At 43.5% G+C, this 25,007-nt stretch overlaps 4 protein-coding genes across 7 annotated transcripts in view; 2 read left to right on the top strand and 2 right to left on the bottom strand.

The window, feature by feature from the left end:
- Positions 1 to 3,377: 3,377 nt before the first annotated feature.
- lysmd3 (LysM, putative peptidoglycan-binding, domain containing 3) lies at positions 3,378 to 6,889 on the top strand. Its single transcript, XM_086112153.1, has 3 exons — positions 3,378 to 3,512; positions 4,117 to 4,382; positions 4,989 to 6,889. The coding sequence occupies exons 2-3, from the start codon at positions 4,122 to 4,124 to the stop codon at positions 5,682 to 5,684; spliced, it is 957 nt and encodes a 318-aa protein (XP_085968279.1). The 5' UTR covers positions 3,378 to 3,512; positions 4,117 to 4,121; the 3' UTR covers positions 5,685 to 6,889.
- Positions 6,368 to 9,874, bottom strand: polr3g (polymerase (RNA) III (DNA directed) polypeptide G). The gene is made up of 8 exons (XM_086112154.1): positions 9,731 to 9,874; positions 9,457 to 9,588; positions 8,502 to 8,631; positions 8,104 to 8,169; positions 7,971 to 8,027; positions 7,380 to 7,444; positions 7,174 to 7,293; positions 6,368 to 7,097 (listed from the first exon to the last, which is right to left on the bottom strand). Exons 2-8 carry the CDS (start codon positions 9,565 to 9,567, stop codon positions 7,008 to 7,010), a joined length of 639 nt encoding a protein of 212 aa, XP_085968280.1. The 5' UTR covers positions 9,568 to 9,588; positions 9,731 to 9,874; the 3' UTR covers positions 6,368 to 7,007.
- A 136-nt stretch (positions 9,875 to 10,010) lies between these two features.
- On the top strand, positions 10,011 to 13,196 carry mblac2 (metallo-beta-lactamase domain containing 2). Its single transcript, XM_086112541.1, has 3 exons — positions 10,011 to 10,598; positions 11,859 to 12,073; positions 12,624 to 13,196. Exons 1-3 carry the CDS (start codon positions 10,157 to 10,159, stop codon positions 12,795 to 12,797), a joined length of 831 nt encoding a protein of 276 aa, XP_085968667.1. The 5' UTR covers positions 10,011 to 10,156; the 3' UTR covers positions 12,798 to 13,196.
- Positions 13,197 to 13,690: 494 nt separating this feature from the next.
- rtkna (rhotekin a) overlaps positions 13,691 to 25,007 on the bottom strand; it is a 57,533-nt gene continuing 46,216 nt past the window's right edge. For all 4 annotated transcript variants that reach the window (XM_086111448.1, XM_086111449.1, XM_086111450.1 and 1 more), the window contains exons 2-11: positions 24,320 to 24,581; positions 23,400 to 23,453; positions 21,939 to 22,056; positions 21,605 to 21,829; positions 21,142 to 21,236; positions 20,607 to 20,713; positions 19,620 to 19,751; positions 19,027 to 19,192; positions 18,754 to 18,858; positions 13,691 to 17,199 (exon numbers count right to left, since the gene is read on the bottom strand). In XM_086111448.1, the coding sequence (XP_085967574.1) occupies positions 16,532 to 17,199; positions 18,754 to 18,858; positions 19,027 to 19,192; positions 19,620 to 19,751; positions 20,607 to 20,713; positions 21,142 to 21,236; positions 21,605 to 21,829; positions 21,939 to 22,056; positions 23,400 to 23,453; positions 24,320 to 24,581 (1,932 nt within the window). In that variant the 3' untranslated portion in view covers positions 13,691 to 16,531. The remainder of the gene's footprint in view (positions 17,200 to 18,753; positions 18,859 to 19,026; positions 19,193 to 19,619; positions 19,752 to 20,606; positions 20,714 to 21,141; positions 21,237 to 21,604; positions 21,830 to 21,938; positions 22,057 to 23,399; positions 23,454 to 24,319; positions 24,582 to 25,007) is intronic.

Here is a 25,007-nt window from a genome sequence, read left to right on the forward strand (position 1 = left end):
CGCCACCGTGTGAGCCAAACGCGGACTCGCCAGTGTAGTCCAGGGGTGTCCAAAGTCGGTCCGCAAGGGCCGCTGTCCTGCCTGTTTTCTAGCTCTCCCAGGAGCAACACACCTGATTCAAATCATCAAGATCGTTCTAATGCTGCTTCAGAGCTGGCCGATGAGCTGATCATCTGAATCAGGTGTGTTGCAGGCGGGAGAGATGGAAAACAGGCAGGACAGTGGCCCGCCAGGCCCGGAGCTGGACATGTCTGGTGTAGTCATTCCACTTGAACTTCATTTGGAAACGAGTTAGCATTATAACCATGGAGGACCTTTGAGACTGACACATTTCAACCCCCAAAAGTTGAGGTTTTCCATTTAATTTTGTGTTCTGTTTTAAGTACGGCAAACAGTATGCTATTTGAGAATGCACATGTCTTTGCAGTTTTTCATAATTATTTTGATAGAAAAGCTAAGTCAACAACTCACATAACAGAAATAAGACTAAGAACCCAACGCTCCATCGATGCTTTTAAGCAAGACCTAGAAAAATAAAACTGGACCGAGGTCTACTCAAACGAAGACCCAAATACAGCGTTTGAAGTATTTCAGTCTACCATAATCTCCTTATATGATAAACATTTTTCATTAACTAAAGTCTCCAAAAAGTATAAAGACCCAAGTAAGCCATGGATAACGAAAGGCATAGAAAACGCATGTAAAAAGAAAAACAATTTATATAAATTGTTTTTAAAATTGAGAACTCAGGAAGCAGAAAAAAATATAAGACCTATAAAAATAAACTAGTAAATATTATAAGAACCAGTAAAAGAGATCATTATCATGCACTATTAGAGCAGAATAAAAGTAACACACAAGAAATATGGAAGATACTTAACCAAGTAATCAGAAATAGTCCTAAAAAAATGGATTATCCAGAGTATTTTATCAAAGGCAAAAATACAATTCTGGAAAAAACTGCAGAAATAGCAACTGAATTTAATGAGTATTTTGTCAACATCGGCAGTAAGCTAGCAAAACAAATTCCTGATCCAACAAACTTGTTTGAAATAGATAGATATGTAGAAAAAAACTCCTCCACGATGTTCCTTACTGCTGTAAAACAAGAAGAAGTATCAAATATTATAAAAACTTTTAAAAATAAAAAGTCAACTGATTGCTTTAATATTGACATGACAATAATAAAGCAGATTATAGAATATGTAGTGCGACCTTTCACGCACATATGCAACCTGTCATTCAAAGCTGGTATCTTTCCATCAAAAAGGAAAATTGCTAAAGTTATTCCAATCTATAAAAGTGGAGAAAGACATCGGTTTACAAATTATAGACCAATATCACTACTACCACAATTTTCAAAAATATTAGAAAAACTATTTTCTCGCAGACTTGATAGCTTTATACAAAAGCATGCGCTGTTAAGTGAGAATCAATATGGCTTCAGGGAAAAACGGACCACCTCAATGGCAGTTATGGAGTTTGTGGAAGCAATAGCCACTAATATAGACAACAAAGAATTTACTGTTGGGGTTTTCCTAGATCTAAAAAAAGCTTTTGACACAATAGATCACAGTATTTTATTGAAAAAAACTAGAAAGATATGGCATTAGAGGTGTAGCTTATAAATGGATAAAAAGTTATTTAGAAAACAGATATCAGTACGTGCAGCTCAACAATAAAAAAACGAATCAACTGAAAATCACTCATGGAGTTCCTCAGGGGTCAGTGCTTGGTCCAAAACTATTCATCTTATATATAAATGATATCTGCAAGGTCTCAAAACAATTTAAATGTGTCCTATTTGCTCATGATACAACTTTCTACTGTTCTGGAATAAATCTGAAACAGCTCCTGACAACCGTAGAAAACGAATTAAACAAATTAAAAAACTGGTTTGACAGAAATAAATTGTCACTTAACCTGAAAAAAATCGAAGTTAATTGTTTTTGGCACAAGACCAATCAAACATCAAGCTAAAATTATGGTAAACTCAATTGAGATAGAAAGAGCGTATGAAACCAAGTTTCTCGGATTAGTAATAGACTCAAAACTATGTTGGAAGCCACATATCGATAACGTAAAAAGAAAAATAGCCAAAACCATAGGGATCCTCTACAAAACCAAGGAAGTGCTAAATAAGAGATCTTTGTACACATTATACACTTCATTATTATTACCATATATGACCTACTGTGTGGAAATATGGGGGAATGACTGCAAAACAAACACACTCCCTATTCTAAAACTACAAAAAAAGCAATTCGAATTATTAATAGATCAAAATATACGGAACCCACAAATCCACTATTTATCAAATTAAATACGATGAAATTTTATGACCTGGTTGACTTTAAAATCGCCCAATTAATGTACAAAGCACACAATAACCTGCTCTGCCAAAACATTCTGAAGTTTTTCAAAATTCGAGAAAGCAGCTATGATTTAAGAGGTACCAACTTATTAAAAAAAACTGAAAATGAGTAAATCGCTTGGTAAATCGCTTGCTGAGTTCAAAAACAAATTCAAAAAAATAGTACAAACAACCTACATCAATCAGAGTTAAAATGATAAATTTTAATTTTAAACATTAAATATAATGATAAATCAGAACTAAGTTGATAAATAGAGAAAGGTATTGAAATATCCATTATGAATACAAGAGAAAATTGAAACAAGAGTGCCAGGGTGTGGATGTATATAATCCCGATACAAACCAAAAGTTGTAAAAATATCACGGTTAAGGGTAAAGTATGAGCCTTAATGGAGACTTCTTTCTTCTTTTTCTGATTGATATAAAAATGATTTATTAGATATAAACACATAACGGGGTAGGACTAGATACGTTTTTTACTTCTTCCTACTCCCTTGAACATAATAACTGTGTTGAATGAAGACTGATTTCTTTCTTTTTACAATTTTATCTACCTTATTTTCTGTCAAATTATTACTGTATATGTTTTATGTTCAATAAACAAACAAACCAAACCATAACATGCGGAAGTCATGAAACAATGTTTATTCTGAAACTACCCACTGTTTCTGCCTCCAACGAAGAGAGACAAGATGCTCAGACAAGATGTAAACTGTTCAATGTGATTATGTAAATAGAATGTACATGATCAAATTTGTTTGACTGTCTTTCAAAAAACTATTTAGCTAATGTTCAATTAAAAAGTAATGAATACACAGTAATTAAATAGCAATTCGTCGGGGGGAGGTGTATAACAAACATGACACTCAAATCAAATTTCTTCGAGTTCGCTCGCAGTGTTCGTTGGCGAAATCCCACCTCGGCTTGTCTTTTCGCGCTATCTCGCGATAACTTGGGCATCGCCTCTCTGACGCGGAGACGTCATGACGTCATGTCGTGTTGACGTGGCCGTGAGCGGCGGTAGCAGGCAGCTCAACAGTACTTAGTATGTGTCGAAGCTGCGCTTGGCGAAGGTGTGATTGACGATTACTTCCCGTAATCATGGATTTAACTGACTGATTGCTGTTCACTTATTCAGGTAAAGCTGGTTGTTTACATCCCTCTGTATGTGTCACTGTAAACTAGATCGTAGATCGATTAAATTGTGATAACCTAGCACCTGTACGCTATAGTAGACGCGTGTTAGCATTAGCCGAAGCTACACAAATTGTGTTTTAGTTTGCTTCGTTGTTTTTACAGTGGAACTTAAAGGTTTCCTTGCACTTTTATCACAGGGCTAACATTACAGCTGATGTATGTCGCCTGTCCTACAAGCAGTGCATGTTTAGGGTGCACAACTAGAGTGATTGTACTAGGACATGTTTTTATTTGTTCACAGCCTTGCACTGTGTGAATTGAAGCTAGGATTTGTCTTTTTGAGGTCCCACATGTCAAAGAGTAACCCAGTGTAATAAAACATCCCCATAGACACACTGAAGAGTGGTAATCATGTGTTACGTAAGCAGAAAGGCCTTTGAGATTTTACCTAGTAGTTCTATGTATATTTTACTCTGACGTTAGACGTGTTGACCAAAGAATCACACACACGAATGCACATTATATAATTTCACGTTATGTAATGTAGGCAATGCTTCATGGTGGTTCTGAGATGCTAACCATTATGTTTCCTTTCCCCAATGTAGTGAAGATGACTAGTCGAGGCCAACACTATGGCTTCCAGTCGAGTATCATGGTTCAACCCGCCAATGGAGGTCATGCATACCTGTTTGGGACCACCGGTTCCGAGAATGAACAGTCCGAGGAGGACGGGGAGAGCTACGAGCTGCGACCTCGTGGCAGGACTCGGAGGAGCACCTCAAAGGAGAGGATGGATGATATTGTCTACCTGAGCAGAGACATCCAGGAGGGTGACACTCTAAACAGCATTGCCTTGCAGTATCATTGCTCAGTAAGATTGCACTCACATTCGAAAAGCAACAATCTTGATTCTCAGCTGAACTGGACTATATTATTTAGTGGTGGTTTAACAATCTCAAACAGTACACCTCAAGTTGACATCATCCAACTGGCCTGAGCCAGTTGAAGGGCGTGTAAACTCGATGAGCTTCCCATGCAACCACATACCTGGGGGACGTTTGTCGAGTCAACAAGCATCTGTTTTGTTACCTGTATTTAGTCACGGTCGTGGCACATTGCAGCCAAGCTTGACTCATTAACTGGCTCGAGGCTTGAACCATTCTCACCTTTGACTGAACCACACCAGAGTTTATTGAAAGGTGCAACGAGACCACCTAGAAGACATCCATCTGATTAAGCTAAACAAAAATGCATGAAACAACCTAGTGTTGGATTACAGTGCATTTTCTGTGCATCAAATAAAACCAAGTGCGGCCGTGCTTATTTTCTGGGGGTCTTTGATGTAGTGTTTCGAAATCGGCTGACGGCTAAGATGTATCACTCAAGACTGGTTGTTTAGCTTATCATGTGATCAGGTTATTATTGGTGCACGAGAGTTAATAAAGCAACTATCAACGGAGCTTGTCTGTGTTTTCAGGTGGCCGATTTAAAGCGCTCAAACAACCTCCTGACCGAGCAGGACTTGTTCGCCCTGCGCTCCGTGAAGATCCCCGTCAAGCGCTTTAGCATGCTGACTGAAACTCACAACACTGGACCTCTCAGACAGGCCTCTCCCGCCGAAGGCCGACGCCCGACCCAGATCTCGGCCTGCTCCGCCTTCCCTATAGAGTCCTCCACGGACTCGTCCTCTTCCACGGACAGCGTGGAAGGGTTCCTCATGGAGAAGGACAAGGACATCGAGCAACTGGTCAAATCGACAGGGCCGTCTAGGAGCAGCCTCAACGAGGTGGTGTCCTCTTTAACGCTCCAGCCGAAGCAGCCCTCGCTGGGAAAAGTGGAGTACAAATTCGTGGGAAAAAAGGACCCTTATTACGGAGCCGACTGGGGCATGAGGTGGTGGACGGCGGTGGTCATCATGCTGGTGGTTGGCATCATCACGCCTGTGTTCTACCTACTGTACTATGAAGTTTTAATGAAGGCCGAAGTGAGCCATCACGGGATGCCCACAGATGTTCCTGGCTACATGCTTCACGCGCACGACCACGGCCACGCTCACGCTCACCTCGAAAAAAGTCACGCAAGAGCTGGACCCACGCATCATGCTGCTGGAGATGTGCCCCATGAAGCTCCACAAGGACTCAAAGTGGACAGTGCACAACATGGAAAGACATGACAAAACTTGTTTTAATATAACCACATGATTCCTAAATGCATTTTTGAGCGTGAAAGTCACTTTAGAGCGGTAACACGGATTTATACATTTCTATTAATTTAATTGATCTGGACGTGGTTTCCTCTCATCCATGCTGCTGCCTTTATGTGAGGACACATTGACCGTAATGTTGTTTGAAATGTGGACAACAATACATTTCCATGACTTGGCTGGGCCTGTAGCACCACAAAGGGTTTAAAATTTTGCTCTCTCGGAAAACAGTTGCCAGGTGTCTCGGTGTGCGTTGACAAGCTTTTGTCAAAACATCCCAATGCTCAAGAATTCTAACTCACACCCAGGATTTTGCCAATGGCGAGTCATGCTTTTGTTACCTTGACGACCAGCCCGAGCCTTGCGACGAGTTTGGCTTTTACGTGTGGGAGCAGATCCTGGAGTGTAGCAAAAAAAAGGGAGCGCCTGTAAAGACAAAAGTGTTTTCACTCGAAGAGGCAGATCTTCACACCGTGTGATTGTGACACATGTACACCACCAGACACAACACAGCCACTGTTTGCAACTTCACCAAGCAATCAAGTATGGGCCGGTTACCAGAAGCTAACACTGTTAGCTAATGCTAATCTGCAAGTCCAATGACACTCAGTGCAGCTCTGCTTACCTTTTGGCTTTCACATGATAGCGGGGCGTGGTAGTGCCTCTCTGGATGATCATCTTTCTGACAAGCTGGATTTTAGCACAGACGAGCAGCCAGTCAGGGCTGGCGCCATTGGTTTGGATGTGGATATTATGTAAATTAGATAACAGCTCCAAAGATCCACTGTCAAATTTTCCATCATGTCTCATTTAAAAAGATTTTATTTCTTTAGCCATGCCACATAATACATTTGTTGGTGAAAATGATTGTCCACATCGTGTTACATTTGGATTTAATTAATATATTTCAGGACTATTGTGCCATTGTACATTATTAGTATTGAACGTCTTTAATTGGATGGCCTGGAGAGTACTGCATTAAAAAAAAGCTCAGTGAAAAAATTCAGAGTTGCACAGAATCCCCACAATATGAGGATTTTTCTTTTTTGTGTGAAAGTCCTTTTACTTCACCACTTGTGTAGATTTTGGAAAATCGTTCTGTGACAGTATGTGCCTTTTAACCTGTGTAATTTTGCTTCAAGGTTGGAGAATAAATAAATCTATTTTCAAATATTGTCCACGTGCATACATTTTGGCGTTTGTAATTTACACAGCTCTATAGTTTTTTGTTTTTTTTAAACATTGTAACCAAATGCATCACTCTGGATCCGTAACAAAAAGTAACAAGTCGAGTCAGTATGTTGCTTCGCCATCCATATTGTCATCGCTGCCTGCACCAAAGTCTTCACCGTTGTCGAAGTAGCTCTCAATGTAGTCATTATCCTACAAAAGATTACAATCTCCATTTATCACATTCTGACCAGAAGGAATTTTGGTGTAACATTTAGAAATAACTTGCCTCCACTTCATCTTCTTCATATTGCTCCTCTTCAATCTCCTCCTCCTCCTCGCCTTCATTGTCTTTGTTCTTGGGTTTATCCTCATCTGATTTGTCACCGTCATCTTTCTTTTCCAGCGCCTGACGTGTTGACATGAACGGTCAATTTATGCGGAACGACAAGCAACTCGTCATTCTACCAAAACAAAATGCACACAGCCACTCACGTTCAATTTGGTCAACACATCTTCTGCATCTTTGTTGGATACTTTCGTTCTTTTCTTCTTTGGACCTGTTGCGTTTCGCCAAAAAGAATTTGTATTATAATAATAATAATAATGCATTTTATTTAAAAGCGCCTTTCATGCCACCCAAGGACACTGTACAGACAATAAGAAAATACAATGTAAAAATTTAGTAAACGAGATATAAAAAACCCTGGACAAGTTTGTAATTATTACGTTTTATGTGTTGAATGGGTAAACAAAATTCAAATAATTATAATGTACTGGCTGTAAAATTTAAATAAAAATTGTATCAACAAAGGTTTTTAAAAACTTAGATGAAATGCAAATATATTTAACGTAAACGTTAAATACAACTAAATTATACTTTAGGCGGTGATTCTTTTGCACACCACTAGAGGGGGCCCACCGACCACACTGAAAATCGCAACTGTACAATAACCATTTAAAAAAAATGATTCAAAATCTGATGTTAATATCAGACATTATATCATTCCCAGCCATAAGATATCCAATCAACAAATTCACTTAATTCAAAACAGTAATATCTATTTCAAATGTATAATACTATACCTGAGTTCACTCTGGTTTTCTTCTGTGGCATCAGCTCCTTTGGAAAGACATTCCAATCTTAAAATATGAAACATGCAGATTATCAATATCAAATGTCTTACTCCTGCAATAGGATTTAAAAAAAAACACATACCTGGTGTCCATTCATCATCCTGTGTCTGTTTCTGCTTCATGTATCTCTGTGTGTATTTCTCCACATCTGCTTGGAGAAAACGAAACACGCTCAATTCTTTCAGCCCAAAGCAATTCTCATCAGACACACCCTCCCTTACCCTGGGCAAAAAAGCATAGGTTTACACTGAACACCCACATGATATTTTAACATCACGTGTTGAGATAAACGGGTCATTTTGTCCAAGCAGCCATATTCAAGTCCACAGAATAATTCCTCCATAAATCTACCTCCCTCTTCCCCTCACACGAGGCTTATTAAATGACCCACTTGCTGAGTGCTGCATTGTGTTTTTCTGCAGCGGCCAATTTTCATAGATATATCCCCTCTGTCCAAAGTCAAGTTTAAAAAGCACTCACCTGCCTTATTGGAGTGAAACTTGATGTTGTGAGGCCTCTGCTGCATAGTTCCCCTCATCTCCTGTTTGAGAGCCAGCATGTAGTCCTCGTCCTCGCCGACCTTCAGGGGGATTGGCTTGAAGTCTGCCGGCTAGAAAGAGAAATGTGCTGTTACATCTTGTCACTGTATCACTTCAACATGGGGGGGAAAAAAAGTTGACAAAGCTTGCGTGCATTTCAACAATAAAGACTCTCCACACTTCACTTTTTCATCCACGGATAGATGAGGAGCTGTGCATCATTTCTTTCTTTCAATAAATATACACTGTATTCACTTTATTATTACAGCTTGGTGGTGGCCAGCTGAATTGCGCTTATACAGTATTTGCAACCATTTTTGTTGGGAAAGCTCATGTGATTTGACTTGGTATTATTTTGCATTTCCATTCACCTGCGATTCAGATCCTGACAAACATTGAAATATTGAATCACAGGAAAACTTGTAGCCAACAGTCGGCCACTCATTAAAAATTGTTCCTGAACCACTTCACCATAATGCCAGACTACTGCCATGAAATCCAAAAGTCTCAGAAAGACCACTACCAACACTTCACAACCTATACCGTAATACCACCCTATCCTATCATTTGCTATGATTGGGCTAATCTTTTCAAATCAATTTGGCAGGGGAGGTCGAACTGGAAAAGGTGCCAACCTGTCAGAAATAACAATTACTGTAGCTGCAGCAACAACAATTATGTCGACAATGGCAACCAAGGGAGGGCGAGGCGCTGTTGCAAGATGCAATTATATTGCTTGATGTCAAGGTGCTATGTTGCAGTGTCATGTACAGTATATGTCATACTGCACGAGTCCATCCATCCTCTACCACTCATCCGGGGTCAGCAGCGGCTGCATCCTTCTCCAGCATGACACTGACACAGTCTGTGCGTGTGTGTGTGTAGTGGACACTTACTGGAAAAAGTGGATTGGGTGTCACCCTTGCTTCTGGCATGCTGCCCCTGCCGATGCCCAGCGCTTCAATGTTGAAGGTGAACGCGGCCACCCCACGCCCCTTCCCCGCCATGGGTGCCAACCACCTCTACACCTGCATGCAGCACACACACACACACACACACACACACACACATACATACATACACACAAAACGATATCATGCTGGTGACCTGATTACCCACTGCTGTTCTTCCAATCTAGAATAGTACCGTAGGAAACATGATCATGCTTACTAAAGAGGTCGTTGGGTATTGTCAAGATAACCCAAAAGTATGCGGCCTGTAATTTTAAGAGCTAGCTGGTCATGCGCGTCCACATTACGTTCGTAAACAAAAACGTAGTCAATGATGTGACAAGTGCAAGCTTCGCTAACATACTAGCCGTTGATCGCACGTGCTTTACTGATTTTATAGTTCCCCGCCCATTACGTAGCGTTACGTTACTTTTCGGCCAATAGCCGCCGACATGAGGATTTTTCTTTTCCGCACCTTCGTCCAATCACAGCGCTCTCCTTCCTCCACGGGTGTGTCTGCGGCCGAGGCTCTAACCTCAATGAAAACATATCCGCTCCCCGCTGAAGCTAGCAGCTCAACGGGCACAATATCAACCTGACAGCTCGATTAGCGCCGCATCCACGCGTGAAACGTGCATGAATTGGGATGTCCGCGGCCGACTGGTATGCTCACAAGTCGCTCGGAGACGGACTCTACTGGATCCAGGAACGGTTCTACCAGTCGCAGAACCGGGCCAACATATGGCTACTGCGCGGCTCCCACCAGGACGTGGTGATCGATACGGGACTCGGCTTGAGGAGCCTTCCGGACTACATCGATGCCATGGGGCTGCTTGGCAAGGACCCGCAGCGGAAGAACCCGCTGCTGGCCATCGCCACCCACGCCCACTTTGACCACTCGGGCGGCCTGCACCAGTTCCAACAGGTGGGCGTCCACAGCGCTGAGGTGGAGGCTCTGGCCAACGGGGACAACTACGAGACGGTCACCTGGCTCAGTGACAGGGAGATAGCCGAGGCTCCGAGTCCCGGCTGGAGGGCCAGTCACTATAAAGTCAAGGCTGTGCAGCCAACGCACATCTTGCAAGAAGGTAAGAGGGGGGTCTCGAGCTTGGGGCGGGAATCCTATTTGGAACATTGGTTTTCATGGCTGGAACCTAGACTAGCAGACTTCGGATGCGAATCGGGATATACGCTGAATTGGTCGCCATTGTCGAGTGACATCACATTGAAGGCCGTCGGTGAACCTCTGCTTCAAAACCCGCAGCTCCCAGTTCAAAGGGGCCCTCTAGTGCACGTTTCCTAGACGAAAGTCGGGAAAAATCCAATTTGACACCTTTCTGGAATGCAGCATAAGGGCTCATTTTGCAAACGTCACGTGACCAAACCCAGAAAACGGGAGAGCTGTGATTGATCGTTAGCTGAATGTAATGCCATTTTCAGTCAACAGCGAAACACAGTGCAGCCGTGCTTCTGAATAGCAGACATCATTCATGACTAGCATGCCGATTTTTTTTCAACCATCTTTTATTTTATTTTTTTTACTACTTCACCTCTCACCCAAAGTCAATTGGGACACCCAGTTGTGACCCTAATGAGGATAAGCCACGTAGAATATGAATGGATGGACACGGAATACTATGCACTGTGCCAATAAACATCTCTATCTTCATCCTCCTCGGTGAGTGTTGATAGGGAAAAGGTTTCACCACTCTTTCCTTAAAAGCATCACCATCGATCACAATGCTATTAGACTGAGTTTAAAAGATGCACGGTAAAAGTAGTGGAGTGTCTACACTTCCTTTGGCAGAAATACTAAAACAGCATTTGTTCCTGTGAAGGCTTCATGTACAGGTGAAAGAGGCCGCACCCAAGATGGGTCCTTTATCAAGCATGGGAACTTCGGCGCACCTACAGCCCACACACACACACACACAATGCAGGTTCAGCTGTGTCAGACCACTGCAGTGCAGCTGGACTGTTTCGCTGCATGGTGTGTGTGTGTATGTCACCTACATTCATGACTCATACTGTATGCTATCCTATAAGATAGACGCTTGTTTTTTGGGGGTAGGGGTGATCCATGGTTAGAAGGAAGATATTTGGCAAAATACCTGCACAAAATAGAATTTGTAATTGTAACATACAGTTTACAAGCCAAGGAAAGTAGAGGCAGTCCAAATTCATAATCCAGCTGTCGACTAAAAATAGAAAAAAAATGTGGTCAGTAGTTTGTAGAGTAATACAAAAATGTTAATTTTACTCCAACATATAGCTGTGAATAACAAAACCAGAGAAAGTGAACATTTTGCGGTGGCCATCAGGCTCGAACAGTCTGCTCTCATGTGTAGGTGACGTCATTAACCTTGGCGACAGGCAGCTGACGGTGCTTCACATGCCGGGCCACTCGCGGGGCAGCATCTGCCTCCACGACGGCGACAACAAGCTGCTGTTCAGCGGCGACGTGGTGTACGACGGCGCCATGATCGACTGGCTGCCGTACAGCCACGTCAGCGACTACATCGGCAGCTGTGAGCGCCTGGTGGGCCTGGTGGACAGCGAACAGGTAACCTTTAATCCATCTAAGACACACTTGTTCGGCCAGCTGTTGACACCAAGTACCATCTAGAGAGGAAAAATAAGTACCTGAACTGTAATTTCTTCAGTTGGTATAATCCATTGTTCACACAATTAGGAAATAATTTCTCATTTGAACTCCGTTGCTTGCCAAAAAAAGCAGTACCTAATGACATTCTGTCAGATAAAAGAGTGCAGACTTATTGCAGTTGCTGATTGTAAACCTGCACATTTTATAGTGGCTTACTATTGTGGACAGCCTAAGGCACAACTGTGTAATAATCACACCATTAATCAGTGTTTTGATATGCCCCACTTTTTCTCCGCGAAGAAGAAGCGCTCACCAACATCTTTCAACAGATTTGTGAACAATATTTGAACGAAACCGGCCGCTGAGTAAATAAAGTCATCACATGAAAATCAACACAAGAACAAGTGCTCCCCCCGCCCAATGTTATCAAACACTGCATGAAGAATTTCAGTGAAATGGTTTGAAAAGGAGAATCCGAAAATGCAAATAAACGTCCTTGTCCGAGCAGGTGGATCAAGTCCTTCCGGGGCACTACAACACCTTCGGCGCCAAACGCCTCCACCGCATCGCCAGCTCGTACATCAGCAGAGCGGAAACGTGCCCGGCCAAGTTGTCCACTTGGGCGTGGAGGATGCTAGCCGGCGTGGCGCTCAGGGCGGCCCACCCACTCGGCGGCTGCTGATTGGACGCCCGGAGAGCACGCGCACATGCACAGAACAAGTCTTAAAAATAATTCCGATATAATCGTTGCCAAACTTTCTGTACACGGTATGTTGTCACTGGATTACATGAGAATGAAGATTCGATGATATTCTAATGATGTGTTGCTTGGGGTTAAGATACATTAACTTGATGTATGTTTTTTTTAAAACTTATCTAATACAGTATATGTATTGCACATGTGAAATTACAATAGCACAAGCACTGAGTTATCGAAGGAGATTCAAAATGGCCGTAGTATTTGTCTATGCATACAATCAGCATCTGCTACCTCCCATGTTTGCAACAGTGCTTTGTACGATCGGCGGTTTTTAAGGCTCGGCACGTTCAACGCTGACAATAAAGCCTCTGTCCTACCTTCCTTTTTGAGACATGTTTTGCATACTTTTCATCCTCACGTAAGATGACTCCCCAGGGGCTTTGCTGCCAGAGAAGAATAACTGGCACTTTATTGTCCTCCATTTTAATGGCCTTTGCGGCTTAAAATGTGTGTTGTTGTTAAGAGTGGGTGTACCAATCTTTAAATTGATCATGAAGAATTCTGCCAATGGTTGAATTCTGCATCATGCGACAAATTGGAGTGCAATGCTTTGCTGTAACCACCAGAGGCGCTGTTGATTCAGGCTGAAGTCATTTGTGGTCTAATGAACAAAAACCTGACATCAGTTTTGCTAAATTGAGGAATTATTTATGATGTAACACTATTCTAATCAACATAAATGATGTACATGAAAATTTAGAGTTGGGTTTAATTCAACTGAGGAAAATTAATTGTAACTTTTAAATTACAATTCCAATTAAATGAGTTTTGTTCGCAGATCCTATTCCATCCCAATCAGACAAATGAAGTCCACGTTAAATTGATAATCTATTTATTATTAATAATCACAATTGGATAGTCAGACACTTCTCTCGTGTCTCCTTGGGTGGTTTACATGCAGAAACACGAAGGCTGCCACAAGAAATAACTCTTGCATCGTTGTAACAGTCAACCTATGATCATGACAGATAATTGTCAGTATAGCTGCAAATCATCCACAATAATGGATTACACAGATAGAGCAAGGATATCTTATTTGTTAACTTATCAAAAAAAAAATACAAATAAGTACAATAACAAATGCCACTTGCAAACATTTGACAGTTATTTTCAGTCACAATTGGAAAATGGATGTCTGCCTCTGTTGTAAACCGTATTGATGAAGAGTGCTGTCTCGGCTGCCGGGATTGGACAGGCAAAAAATGTACAGTTTGTCCTAAAACGCTGAACCTGAATGAAATTTGTTCAGCCAGGTTTATAGTTGTTTATAATGAATGGATGTATTTTCACATTTAAAAGGACAGTAAGAGAATCAATTATGGCTTTTCACTCGGTTCAGACAAAAATGGATGCAGCCAAAACTGTTCCGTGGAAAAGGGAAGTGAACTGCCCCGTTGAAAGACTCACTTTGTTTGATGTGGTTAAAAAAACAACAACAACAACAACAAAATAAAAATGAGACAGATAAACTGTACAAAACGGACATTGAAACCAGAGATGCTTTGATAAAGCATTAATTGAGGGATGTTCATACAGTATTTATGCAACCAGGCCATTCTACATTTTTACATCTAACAGACATACCGGTACTGTTGTTATTTTTCAAACTGAGAAAAAAAAAATCTATTTTTATATATGAACTGTTAAACAGGGGTATGTTCATGTTCTACTTTACCAAGGATGGTTAAAGCCACACTGAAAATGAATCCAAGTTTGACATTTTAGGAGACCCACGTCAAAATGACAACAAAAGGAGAATGGGGGAGAAGAGGGGAGGGGGGTGCTCTTCTACAAGAAGCTAATCAGACTCTTACTTCAGCAACCCATCAGTGCAGAAAAAAATGAACTTTCAATGATATGAGAATGAAGCAAAAATATTATTACTAGCTGAATGGTAGTATTATAACGGTCAAGTTATACGTACGGAACATTTGACAATGACGGTCAGTGACGTCCCATAGGGAATTTGCCTTGTTAGGGAATTTTTCCATGCAGATGAATAAAAGAAATTATACATATAAATATTTGGTTGACTGGGTTGGGAACAAAAATAAAACCTCTTGTTTGATATTTCATCATCTAACTATAACTTTATTGAATAAATGTATGTTCAAATTTATGGTGTGGCCTTACTCCTCCTTCTGTAAATAGACAGATTTTATCATTTGAACCCTTTGAAGCAATCGCAGTAATGACCAGTGATGAACAGCTTCATGTTATCAAATCTGAAACAAATGAAATGTCAGCCAAATCACGCAAGTTAAAAATAGCAACAATATCTCCCGGTGCAGTGTAGTGGAGTGACAGCAGATCGTTCTTGTGTGTGAATATTCTTCAACAGTTACATATCACAGTACTGGCAAGAGACAGTGACCCTTTAAGAGCAGGGGTGTCCAGACTTTTTCTTCCAAGGGCCACATGCAGAAAAATCAAAGGATGCAAGGTCCACCTTGATAATTCTTCACCTTCCGTTTATTTGACGCGCTAAAACCAAACCATCAGCGCGGGTAAAGATAAATAAAGAAATTATAAAATGCTTTTATATATTACTGTACTGTATATACATTTCCATTACAAGCGCACACTGTGCCAAGATGGCCCTTGATGCAGGGCAGAAAGTGGAGCAAACAATTGGCATTCACGCAAGTTGCTGCCGTACCTGAATCATCATCATTCATTTTGTAGCTAGTGACGTGGGAACCAATTTCTTCTTCTTCTCCTGCTCTGTCAGCAAGTTTAGAAAACAAAAGGTACAATGGTGTCTTGAGATAAGAGTTTTATTCATTCTGTATCTAAGTTTGGAGCAAAGCACTTGTATCTCAAATCATCTTTACTCATTGTAATGAATGGAAATGGCATTATTCCGTTTCCGCCTCCCCAAAAAGCTCACAACTTTTTTTTGCAATGTATCATGCTGCTGTAATATTGACTTTTTTTTTGCACAAGGACAAAGAACACTTGCCTGTGAGTATTGTTTATCATCTGTCTGCACGTGATTCTTCACTGTTTGTGTTCAAATATCCAATTTACTGCAACAGCGAAGCTATTCATTCGCTCGTCTCTGATGTTTTGCATTTTTTTGTTAGCACTAGGCTAAACAGACTTTATTAAGGCAAAACTATGTGGTTGCATTAAATACATGTGTAGCATTCTATTTTAGGTTTAGTTTGCCAATAAACTTCAACATCTTAAGTTCATTGCCATCATATATCGCTAGTATCGCTAGTAAAAAAAAAAAAATCTAGTCAAATCACTTCTATCTCAAGGCACCACTGTTGTACAATGGAGGTAAATGACACGTACCGTATTTGTTCATGTCAGCATCCGTCATGGGCCTCAAATGGCCCCCAGACTGTAGTTTGGACACCACTGCTTTCGAGGCATTCCACCACACGCTCACTCATATTGACGGCATACATACTAGACACCTTTGTTAGAAAAACACTTTTCAGTCACAACAAAAATGCTAGCGAATGAACAGAGATGATAATGATCGTGAAGCCAGGATGGAGAAATGAGTCAAAGGTAAACTCCAGTTTGAAATGGGGAAAGGTCGACAGGTGCTCCCAAGCAGCACGACCCCAAACCTCGCAAAATGGGCCAGTAGCTCCCAGTGATAGTCACCATTCTCGCGGAAGAGCCTCCTCGGCTTGAGGTCACACCTGACTTTGGAGCCAGTTGCGGGGGTCCAGTCTGGCCTTGAGGTTCCTGAGGCTGCGTCTGGCCGGCGAGGGTCGTGAGAAGGCGGCGCACTCGGACAACTCCGGGCTCTGTCCGCCCTCGCTGTTGCTGGAGCTACTGCTGGAGGTGGAGCTGGAGCAGGACAGCGTGGTCTGGGTGCTGCGCTGGGACAGCGGCGAGCGGGACGAAGGGGGAGGCTGGCAGGGGCAGTGGAAGGCGCCCCCTCCTGTGTAGCCTCTCCCCCGCAGCGTGCTCAGCTTGGCGTCCAGCGAGAGCGTGCGCGGCCTCAGGCGGGATTGGGATGACAGGGAGAAGGGCGGGGTGTCAGGCCAGCCGTGGTGGTGCGAGCAGGGGCTGGTGCTGCAGTGGCTGTCGCTATCGGACGTCAGGCTGGCGTCCGAGGACAGGAGAGCTCGCGGAGGGCTGGCGGGGCTCCGCAAAAGGCGGTGGGGGTTGAGGGGGCCGTGGCCCGCCAGGCGGGAGGTACACGGATGAGGCAGGCCGACGCTTTTGGGGTGGTTCTCCTCAAAGAGGGACATCCAGGTGGGAGAGGTGCCCAGCTGGCTGCGCAGCTCCAACTCCTGCATCCTCCGGGCCAACATGTCGGACACGCTGCTGCCGAACTCGTCAGAAGACTCAATAACTGGAAAAGAGACGCGAGAAAGCCATCAGTGCTGAGCTCGTTTACACCTTCTTAAAATGTACACATGAGGACAAAACTATTCTAAGCCTGGCAACATTTTCATCAGTTGAATCAATATGAATATGAAAAAGAATCACTGACTAAGCTCAATTAAGTTGCTTTTAACTTTATTTCCGACAGAGCAATTTCACTGGACAAGTGATATTCCATATTGTGTCCCTCTGCCTCACAGGTGTTCTAAAATCCTTTATTTGGCCTACATAAATGGTCAGTGGTGAACTATTATTACTGTGCGTTGCAAAAAACAGACTTCATTCCAGAAATAACATTTGATTTAAAAGTACGTATGATTGTCCAATAAGGACAAATGCCTGAAGATGTCACTGTAAACCTCTAAGTGTGCTAAGGTGATTAAATCACGAATGAAGCAGGAATGGACACTCAGCCGACATGCTAACACAGCTAACAAGTGCACTGTCGGCGCGCTAATTGTCTTTACTTTGCACTTCGGGACTACTTTGGGTAAATTTTGCTCATCTTGGACCGCGATGCAAAATGATGAAATAGTGTAACGCGACTTGACATGAAATAGACTAGGTTAACTGTGAAGATGAAAGAGTCAATGAGGCACTGCCACCTTAACTAGTTAGCATGTTGTGCTAATGGCTACCTCCGTTGCTACTATTTGTTGCAATTTGAGTTGGCGGGACAAAAATAACCGATTAAACAAACAAACCACAAATTTCTTGTTGCTTAAATTAAGATGCCACAAGAGGGTGCCACAACCATATAAAAGTCATAAAGTACTACAATCGTGTCAATGCTCTATATTCAAGTGATACACTGGACCGAGAGATATGCGTTGTATGTCAGGGAGGAGCTAAATTTAGCTTGGTAGCTATTAATTTAAGTTTAAAAAAATACAGGGGGAGTCAATTATTCCCTTTTTTTTCTTGCCCTTTGCGGCAGGGCTTTTTTCTAGTCTGGTATATATATATTTTTAACCATCTCTTAGTACATGTATGTAAAGTGGTCAGACCTCATCATCACACGGGCTCCTCCTACTCCTGCTACGTCACCTGTCGTTGTAATAGGATGAGAGAAGAGCCCGAATCTCGGCGGACACAGCATTGTCTTGCAGCAGAAGACCCTCACAGGAGGGTGCGGCAAGGGGGGCTGACGGCAGTATTTAGGAACAGCCGAGTGGTGGTGGTGGTGGATTGGGGGAGGGGGAGGGGGATGTTGGTCGGGAGGAGGGGTGGGGTGGTGTTGTGCATAAACAGAAACGATGGAGAGGATGGGAAGGTTGACCAAGGTAAATGAGTTGGGTGCAGTTTGGCGGATGAAAACATGTTGGAGGGTCAAAAGAAAATGCAAAGGGGACAAAGGAGTGACGAGCACACGGGGCCAAAGGAGCAGAGAAAATAGGACAGAGTGAGTCACAGTCTCGAGTCGAATAGAGCAGAACAGAAAATCAGATTGTTAAGCCGGAGATATCAGACACCAAGCATTCCGCCATGCGCAGGGGCACGTGATTCGATGCAAATGTCGTACCCATTTCGTGGTAAAGGGAGCCCTGCTTCGGCGTGACGGGGGCCGGTTTCCGTGGTGACGGCTGTTCAATTTTCATCAAGTCATCGCAGCACTGCTTCCACTGACCTGAGCGATGGAAATCAGACATTTTTTTAAATATATGAAGCAATCAGCTGACAAGTTTGCCCTTGGGAAGGACACCACAGTTAAGACGGCGGCCCTGAATGTCATTTTTTATTTATGTCACATGAAGCGATCAAAACCCGAGCGATGATGAAATTGACAAGTACTTACTCATGTCGTAGAAGTGTTGCCAGAAGGCCTCCATCCACCTGTGCGTCTCCTCTCGACTGTCTGTGGTGAGCATGTGCGTGACGTCTTCGCCGCCGTACTGGTTGCTGATGCAAACGTTCTGAGCTTTGCCCTGAGCGTCCTTCTCCGACACGCGTATCCTCGTCTCCTGAAGGCATTGAACCCCCCCCCCCCCCCCCACACACACACACAATCAGCTTCCACAAAAATGACTCGGATTAGTCTTCCTTCATCCAAACCATAAATTGCCCTTGTGGAATTTTCCTCCCAAATGTATTTCAAAATTCACTAGATGGCAGTGTTGCTCCATTTATTTTCTCCCCTCCTCATCTTAAGTGGTGTTTACAGAGGCACCAGACAGTTGAAAGATGGACTCTAAGAGCCAAGAAGGTGAGTCACAGTGGAAATACAGAGATGGCGTCTACATCACACATGATTGGAATAGTTATCGGAAATACAGTAACCGCTGATGAGAGGGTCGCAACGCATCATTAATATGGTCAACAAAGATGAAATGACGCGAGATTAGAACAGATTGTTTCTTTAAAAGGAGATTGTTGATTTTTGTTTCAGACCTTGTTGATGGCGATGGTGAACGCTGGGTCCACGCTGTCCTGTATGTCTTCTTGTTGTTGATAGCAGGAGAGGCTGGTTCCTTTCAGGACTGCATACACGTTGGTCCAGCTGTGTGGTCCACCTCCCAACTGCTGCGTGAACAATATGAGATGTCAAGATGGAGTTGTTTTTGCTTTGAGTTGCGTCATACACCGCTAAAAAGAAAGCTCTGGAAAGCAGTGATCGAGGGCTTTTAACATCAGCGATATGAGTCAAGACCTTGACGTTTTGACACAGTGCCACACACAGCGATGTGGCCGCAGTGTGTGGGATTTGACAGCTACTTTTTTATCAATGGCCAACCATCGGACGCAAATCAAAAAGTACAGTTTATATTTTGCGTATTACACTATTACTTAACTGGACTTTACATTATTAAATATAAAGGATCATAAAATACTATTTAACCTCATAATTTCATATGCACCTATGGATGAAAAAGCAATGTGGAGCGTTTGCCGTGCAATCCATGAATGGAGCCAACAGCCTAAGAAATATTCTCTTTTAATTCCTGGCACGTATCTTATTTTAGTATTATTCTGGCCACAGTGACGAGGGCAATCGGCTTCTTCCTTGAAAATCACGCTCTGTAGATCAACAGCAAGACAGTGCAGTACGGTGTACACTATGTGGTTCCTCAGACTGTTTAATGTGACACAATGATTTTCTTTCCATTTCCATTTAAGTCTCAACAGTCATGAAAAGGTTTTTGTGGTTGCCTTACAGTAAACGACTGATTTTTGCCTCACCAATACCTAAGGTTTCATTAAAATCAGTGAATGAGTTCTTTTTTTTTTTGTTATCTGGCTTTCCGACAGTATGAAAGCGTAAACCTCCTTGCCAGAGGCCAAAAAAACAACAACTTGGTAACCGCAACAAGGAAGGTGAAGCGTCGAAGGAAAAGTGCATACACAAAATGGGCAAACAAACATTTGACTCCATCTTACCGACACCTTCAAAGGTCCACTCATCATCTGGCGCGTCATACACTGAGGCTGGGCTGCAAGGCGGCAACACACGCTTCCATAGAGGGGCAGCCAGTATGAACACTCTTCTACACGCATACAAACAGAAAGACGCACCATTAATACAGCGCATGAAAGTCCACCCACAAACACGCTCTCCAGGCGGACAATGTCGGCATGAAGACAAAACCTGGAGGCGCAGAGGTGTAAAAGAGTGGCAGCTGCAGGGCTCGGTGGCAACGAGCACCAATGAAAGCTTTACAGGACAGCTGAAGAATAAAAACACCGGGGACCCTTGTTATCACTTGAGCTTCACACTGCAGCCACCTCTCTGAAACAGCCTTTATTCCCGTGACCTTGGACTACGGGGGGGGGGGGAGTGATGCAGCACAACGATGAAGAGTGCAGCCAGGCGGCGACACGAAAAGCTCGACAAAAAGGGGGAACGAATGACAGATGGCAGATTTGGCAAGAGAGGGGATGGAAGAAAGACAGACTGATGGAGGTCGACACTCACCGTTGCCTGAGATGGTGAGGTCGTGCGTACGGAAACTGTCCTGGGCGTGTGACAGCGACAGGTTGGTATGAGCCAGCAGGTGGTACTTGGGGCCTCTGGGGAGAGATGAAAATGACCATAAATGGGAGTCATAATAATAATAATAAAATTAAAAAAAAATACATTCGATTATTAACTTGTGAGGTAGATAGTCATTCTGCTTAGTGATCTTTTCATTATGCAGGCGGGGAACTTTTGTCTGACATTTATTCTCTACCTCCATGAAAATGTTTCACCCAAGCAACTTCAACCATTGTATCTTGCTCCATCCATTTGGTATCGTGTACTGGTGACACAGTGAGGTATGTCATCATAGAAATGCAAACACTGACCCAGCAAACTGAATTGAACTAGGTGGGGGTGGGGGGGAGTCTTTTGTCTCCTCTCATTTGATGTTGAGCTTTGCAGAAGGCATCGCACTTACGGCACAGAAGGAACGGGCAGCAGGAGAGGAGAGGCCCCTCCATTGCTCACTGGGCTGCACGGCCCGGGCTCCATGGCCGCCCGCAGTTTCTTCCCAGCCGAGCGACCCAAGGAGGAGCTCAGCTTGCTGGCCAGCTTCCTGGGGGTGCTCCCGGCCGAGAAGTCGTCCTCTGAGCAGCAGCTGTACAGCTCCACGCGCAGCTCGAAAGCGGGGCCGGCTTCACTGCTGTCACAGGGCGAGCAAAAGAGAAAAAAAATGAATAAATCAGCTTCACTACTTTGAATCAAGTGTTCGTTGCTGGCTTGGGTTGAGGGGAAACCGGCGTGTAACTTACAACACAATGGTGTTGTCGAAGCAAATGTCCGTGAGCGTGCGGTCCACGATCACCATGTCCGTGTCGAAGATCTCTCCTCCTAACTGCAGGAGGCAAAACACTGCACAGCGATGGAGCTCTGCAAGGGAGAAGGTCAATACAGTTATTGCCTTTCTTACTTGGGAAGCTTTATGCTTGCTTTTTGTGAAATCGACACACGAGAGAAAAGGTCGACTATGAATTGAGCACAAAGACGTATGCAGACTTGGACCAGCTATTTTAAAAGAAAATTGTAATCCACAATAACCGATTCAGCTTACCCCAAAATACTCCCACTCATTACCTCAAATAAGAATTCAACACTCTGCTTCGACGCACGTGTATGACACGAGGGTGTCACATGGTTTCCTCGTCTTTGCCTCACGGGCTCAGACTGTGTCTCGGTGCGCCTACTGACCTCATTAAGCTTTGTTAAAAGTCCACCACCTGTCTCCTGGGTTCATTTGTACTTAGTATGTGCAGGGCCGCGCCGATTGTTTCCATCGGCGCTGCCGAGAGACTGCGCCAAATTAGCTTCCTCGGGAGGATGTCAGCTATAAGCGGAAGCTCATTGTAAAGACCAATGTACAAAGTACAACCTTGAATTTCTTTCAAGCAAAATTTGTTGACTTGTACTTTTTATACGTTCAATAAACTGCGACCCATTTTACCGCATGTGTGCTTCTTCGCAACGCCGGGAGGCAAAGCTGCGTTTTCTCTCAAGTTGAGAATTCCAAAAAACAGAAAAAAAACGTGGCTACCAAAGAATGAGGTGCACCACTAATGGGACACTTGGCCCCGCCCCGCGAGCAGTTGCGAAATTCACGGCGCAGTGAACGCATCAATCGAAACCAGAAACATGAACAAACAACAACAGTGAAGGAAAATGGGGCTCTCGGGACACAGTTTGGCGATAAACTGCACGCCAGGGGAGACTGACGGCAGCAAAAAAAGAAACTGTTACCAGCAAAGAAAAGACTGTGGAGCTGGAATACTGATCCAGAGCCACGGCGTAGGCTAAAGTTAGCATGCGTCTACATTTCAAATTCACAGTATGGAGTGACACGTCCAAACCCGAGTGAGCAGCCGCGCGGTGTTCAGCCACTCGTTGTCACGAGAGGCCAACTAGGCCACCAAGTTATGCCGCGAGTCCAAATTTGAATCACATGTGAACGGTGTCGTAGCTCTGCAGATATAACAGCCAATGTAGAATGTAACGTTCGGTCACCTCTGTTTGGATTATATAATCGCTCCGGTGGTCAGGCCAATCGCAGGAAGAACAGCAGTCAAGGATTTGACTCACTTATGTCACTTTTAAGCCCTGTTGAGTGCTGCGAGAACTGCACATCGACTAATTTGTTGAATTTTGCTTGATCTTTTGTCCATCTGTACCTACAAAAACACGGGGTCTCCATACATGATCACACAGTGGCGGCTGCTCACCTCCTTTGTTCTTGAAATACTCGGTGTCCTTCCACATGAGCGGTATACGGAGATCTGTCATGACAGCAACACGCAGGGATTAGATTCCAAAAATGTACATCACTAACGCTCTGTGTTACAAGTTAAACTGTATCGTGTGCTGGTGTGCGTGAGATATAACTCGCACACTGGTTAAATAACCCCCCCCCCCCAGAAGAAATCGAACTGCGCCCCCCTTATTGTCAGGCTCCCTGGCATGAATGTTGTCACGATGAGACAAACTCGGTAATCATTCATTTGCTCGCCCTCACTGGCGATGTGATGGGCAGAGTGAGAGTGTCGGCGCGCTCGCCGCGGTCAATAAACGTTGAAGTATGCACGAATGAAGCGTCGGTGTGCCAGAATCAAATTACACTCCGTGTAACAATAAATTCGACTTTCTCCCTTCTGCTCCGCTAAAATGGAGGATTAGAAGAATGCTGTAGCTTCTACAGCGGCTTTCTGTCTATCCGTATATCTATAGTATCTATTTATAGTATCTATCCATCGATCTCTCCCTTTATAACAGGCTATTCCAGCTGTGTTACGATCTTCATCACTTGTAAAAATGTTTACAGGATTGTACTTTAAATGTATAAAAAGGTACAGTTCGAATATGAATAAATATAAAAACAAAATAGTTTGTGGGTAATTATTTCATGCTTTAATTCAATGAGCAATGTGGGTCTGTTACGTGCGCATTGGCCACAGGACATAAAGACAATATTACACATACTGTCGATTTGAATAGGAACAAAAAAGCCCATCCTGAGCCGCAATGATATTTGTCGTTTTGCATCGAAGATACACATATTGCCTATCTGCGTGTGTTCTTGCCATTAGATGTTGTTTTAAGTGTTAAAGTCTGGTCACTGAGGAGTCCAAACACGAACTGTACTTGCCCGATATGGCCACTTTGCCTTTGCACGGTAGTCTGTCGTCCGTGGGCCCCGCGTCGGACGACCTGCGCGTCACCTTCTGCATGACCTGGGCCTCCTTCATCTTCTGCAACTCGGACATGTAGGCCATGATGCGGGTGCTGCACGTCTGCAGGCTCTTGGCCGCCTCCAAGGCCTGATCTCGCTGCGAGCAGGCGGCCAGCAGCTTGCAGGCCCCGTCGCGCATTCGGATCTCATGGTCGATTTTTCTTTGGATGTCGCTGTCCTACAAAAGGAAGGAAATAACTGTTTGTGTTTTTTTAAATGTAAATATAAACATATGTTAAATCAATACCTCTGTGTCAGTCAAACGTGAGCACTATTGACTGATGCTTAGTTGAACACAGAGAAATTATTCTCTTGTCTGAATTGCAGCGGGTGCTACATGGCTGAATTGCCGGCTGGCTGCTCAATCCCGCCATTTTCAGACTGGTGTCGACCATTCCTCTCGGCACATTCGGACAATAAAAGTCGCAAACTCATATTTCTCCACATCGCGCTGAGGTGCCTTTGGGGCGAACATCCAGCGTAAAGAAGAGGCCCACTTACACGCCCACACGCGTTTCCTGTCATTTGCCCCCAAAATAAACGGACCTAGCATGAGCACAACATATCGGCGCCGACAACGATGCAAAATAACAATCATGTATCG

The sequence above is a fragment of the Hippocampus guttulatus genome, chromosome 5 (assembly GCF_054856545.1).
Source record: "Hippocampus guttulatus isolate MCC_2025c chromosome 5, RoL_Hgut_1.0, whole genome shotgun sequence".
In the NCBI taxonomy this organism is placed as follows: Eukaryota; Metazoa; Chordata; class Actinopteri; order Syngnathiformes; family Syngnathidae; genus Hippocampus; species Hippocampus guttulatus.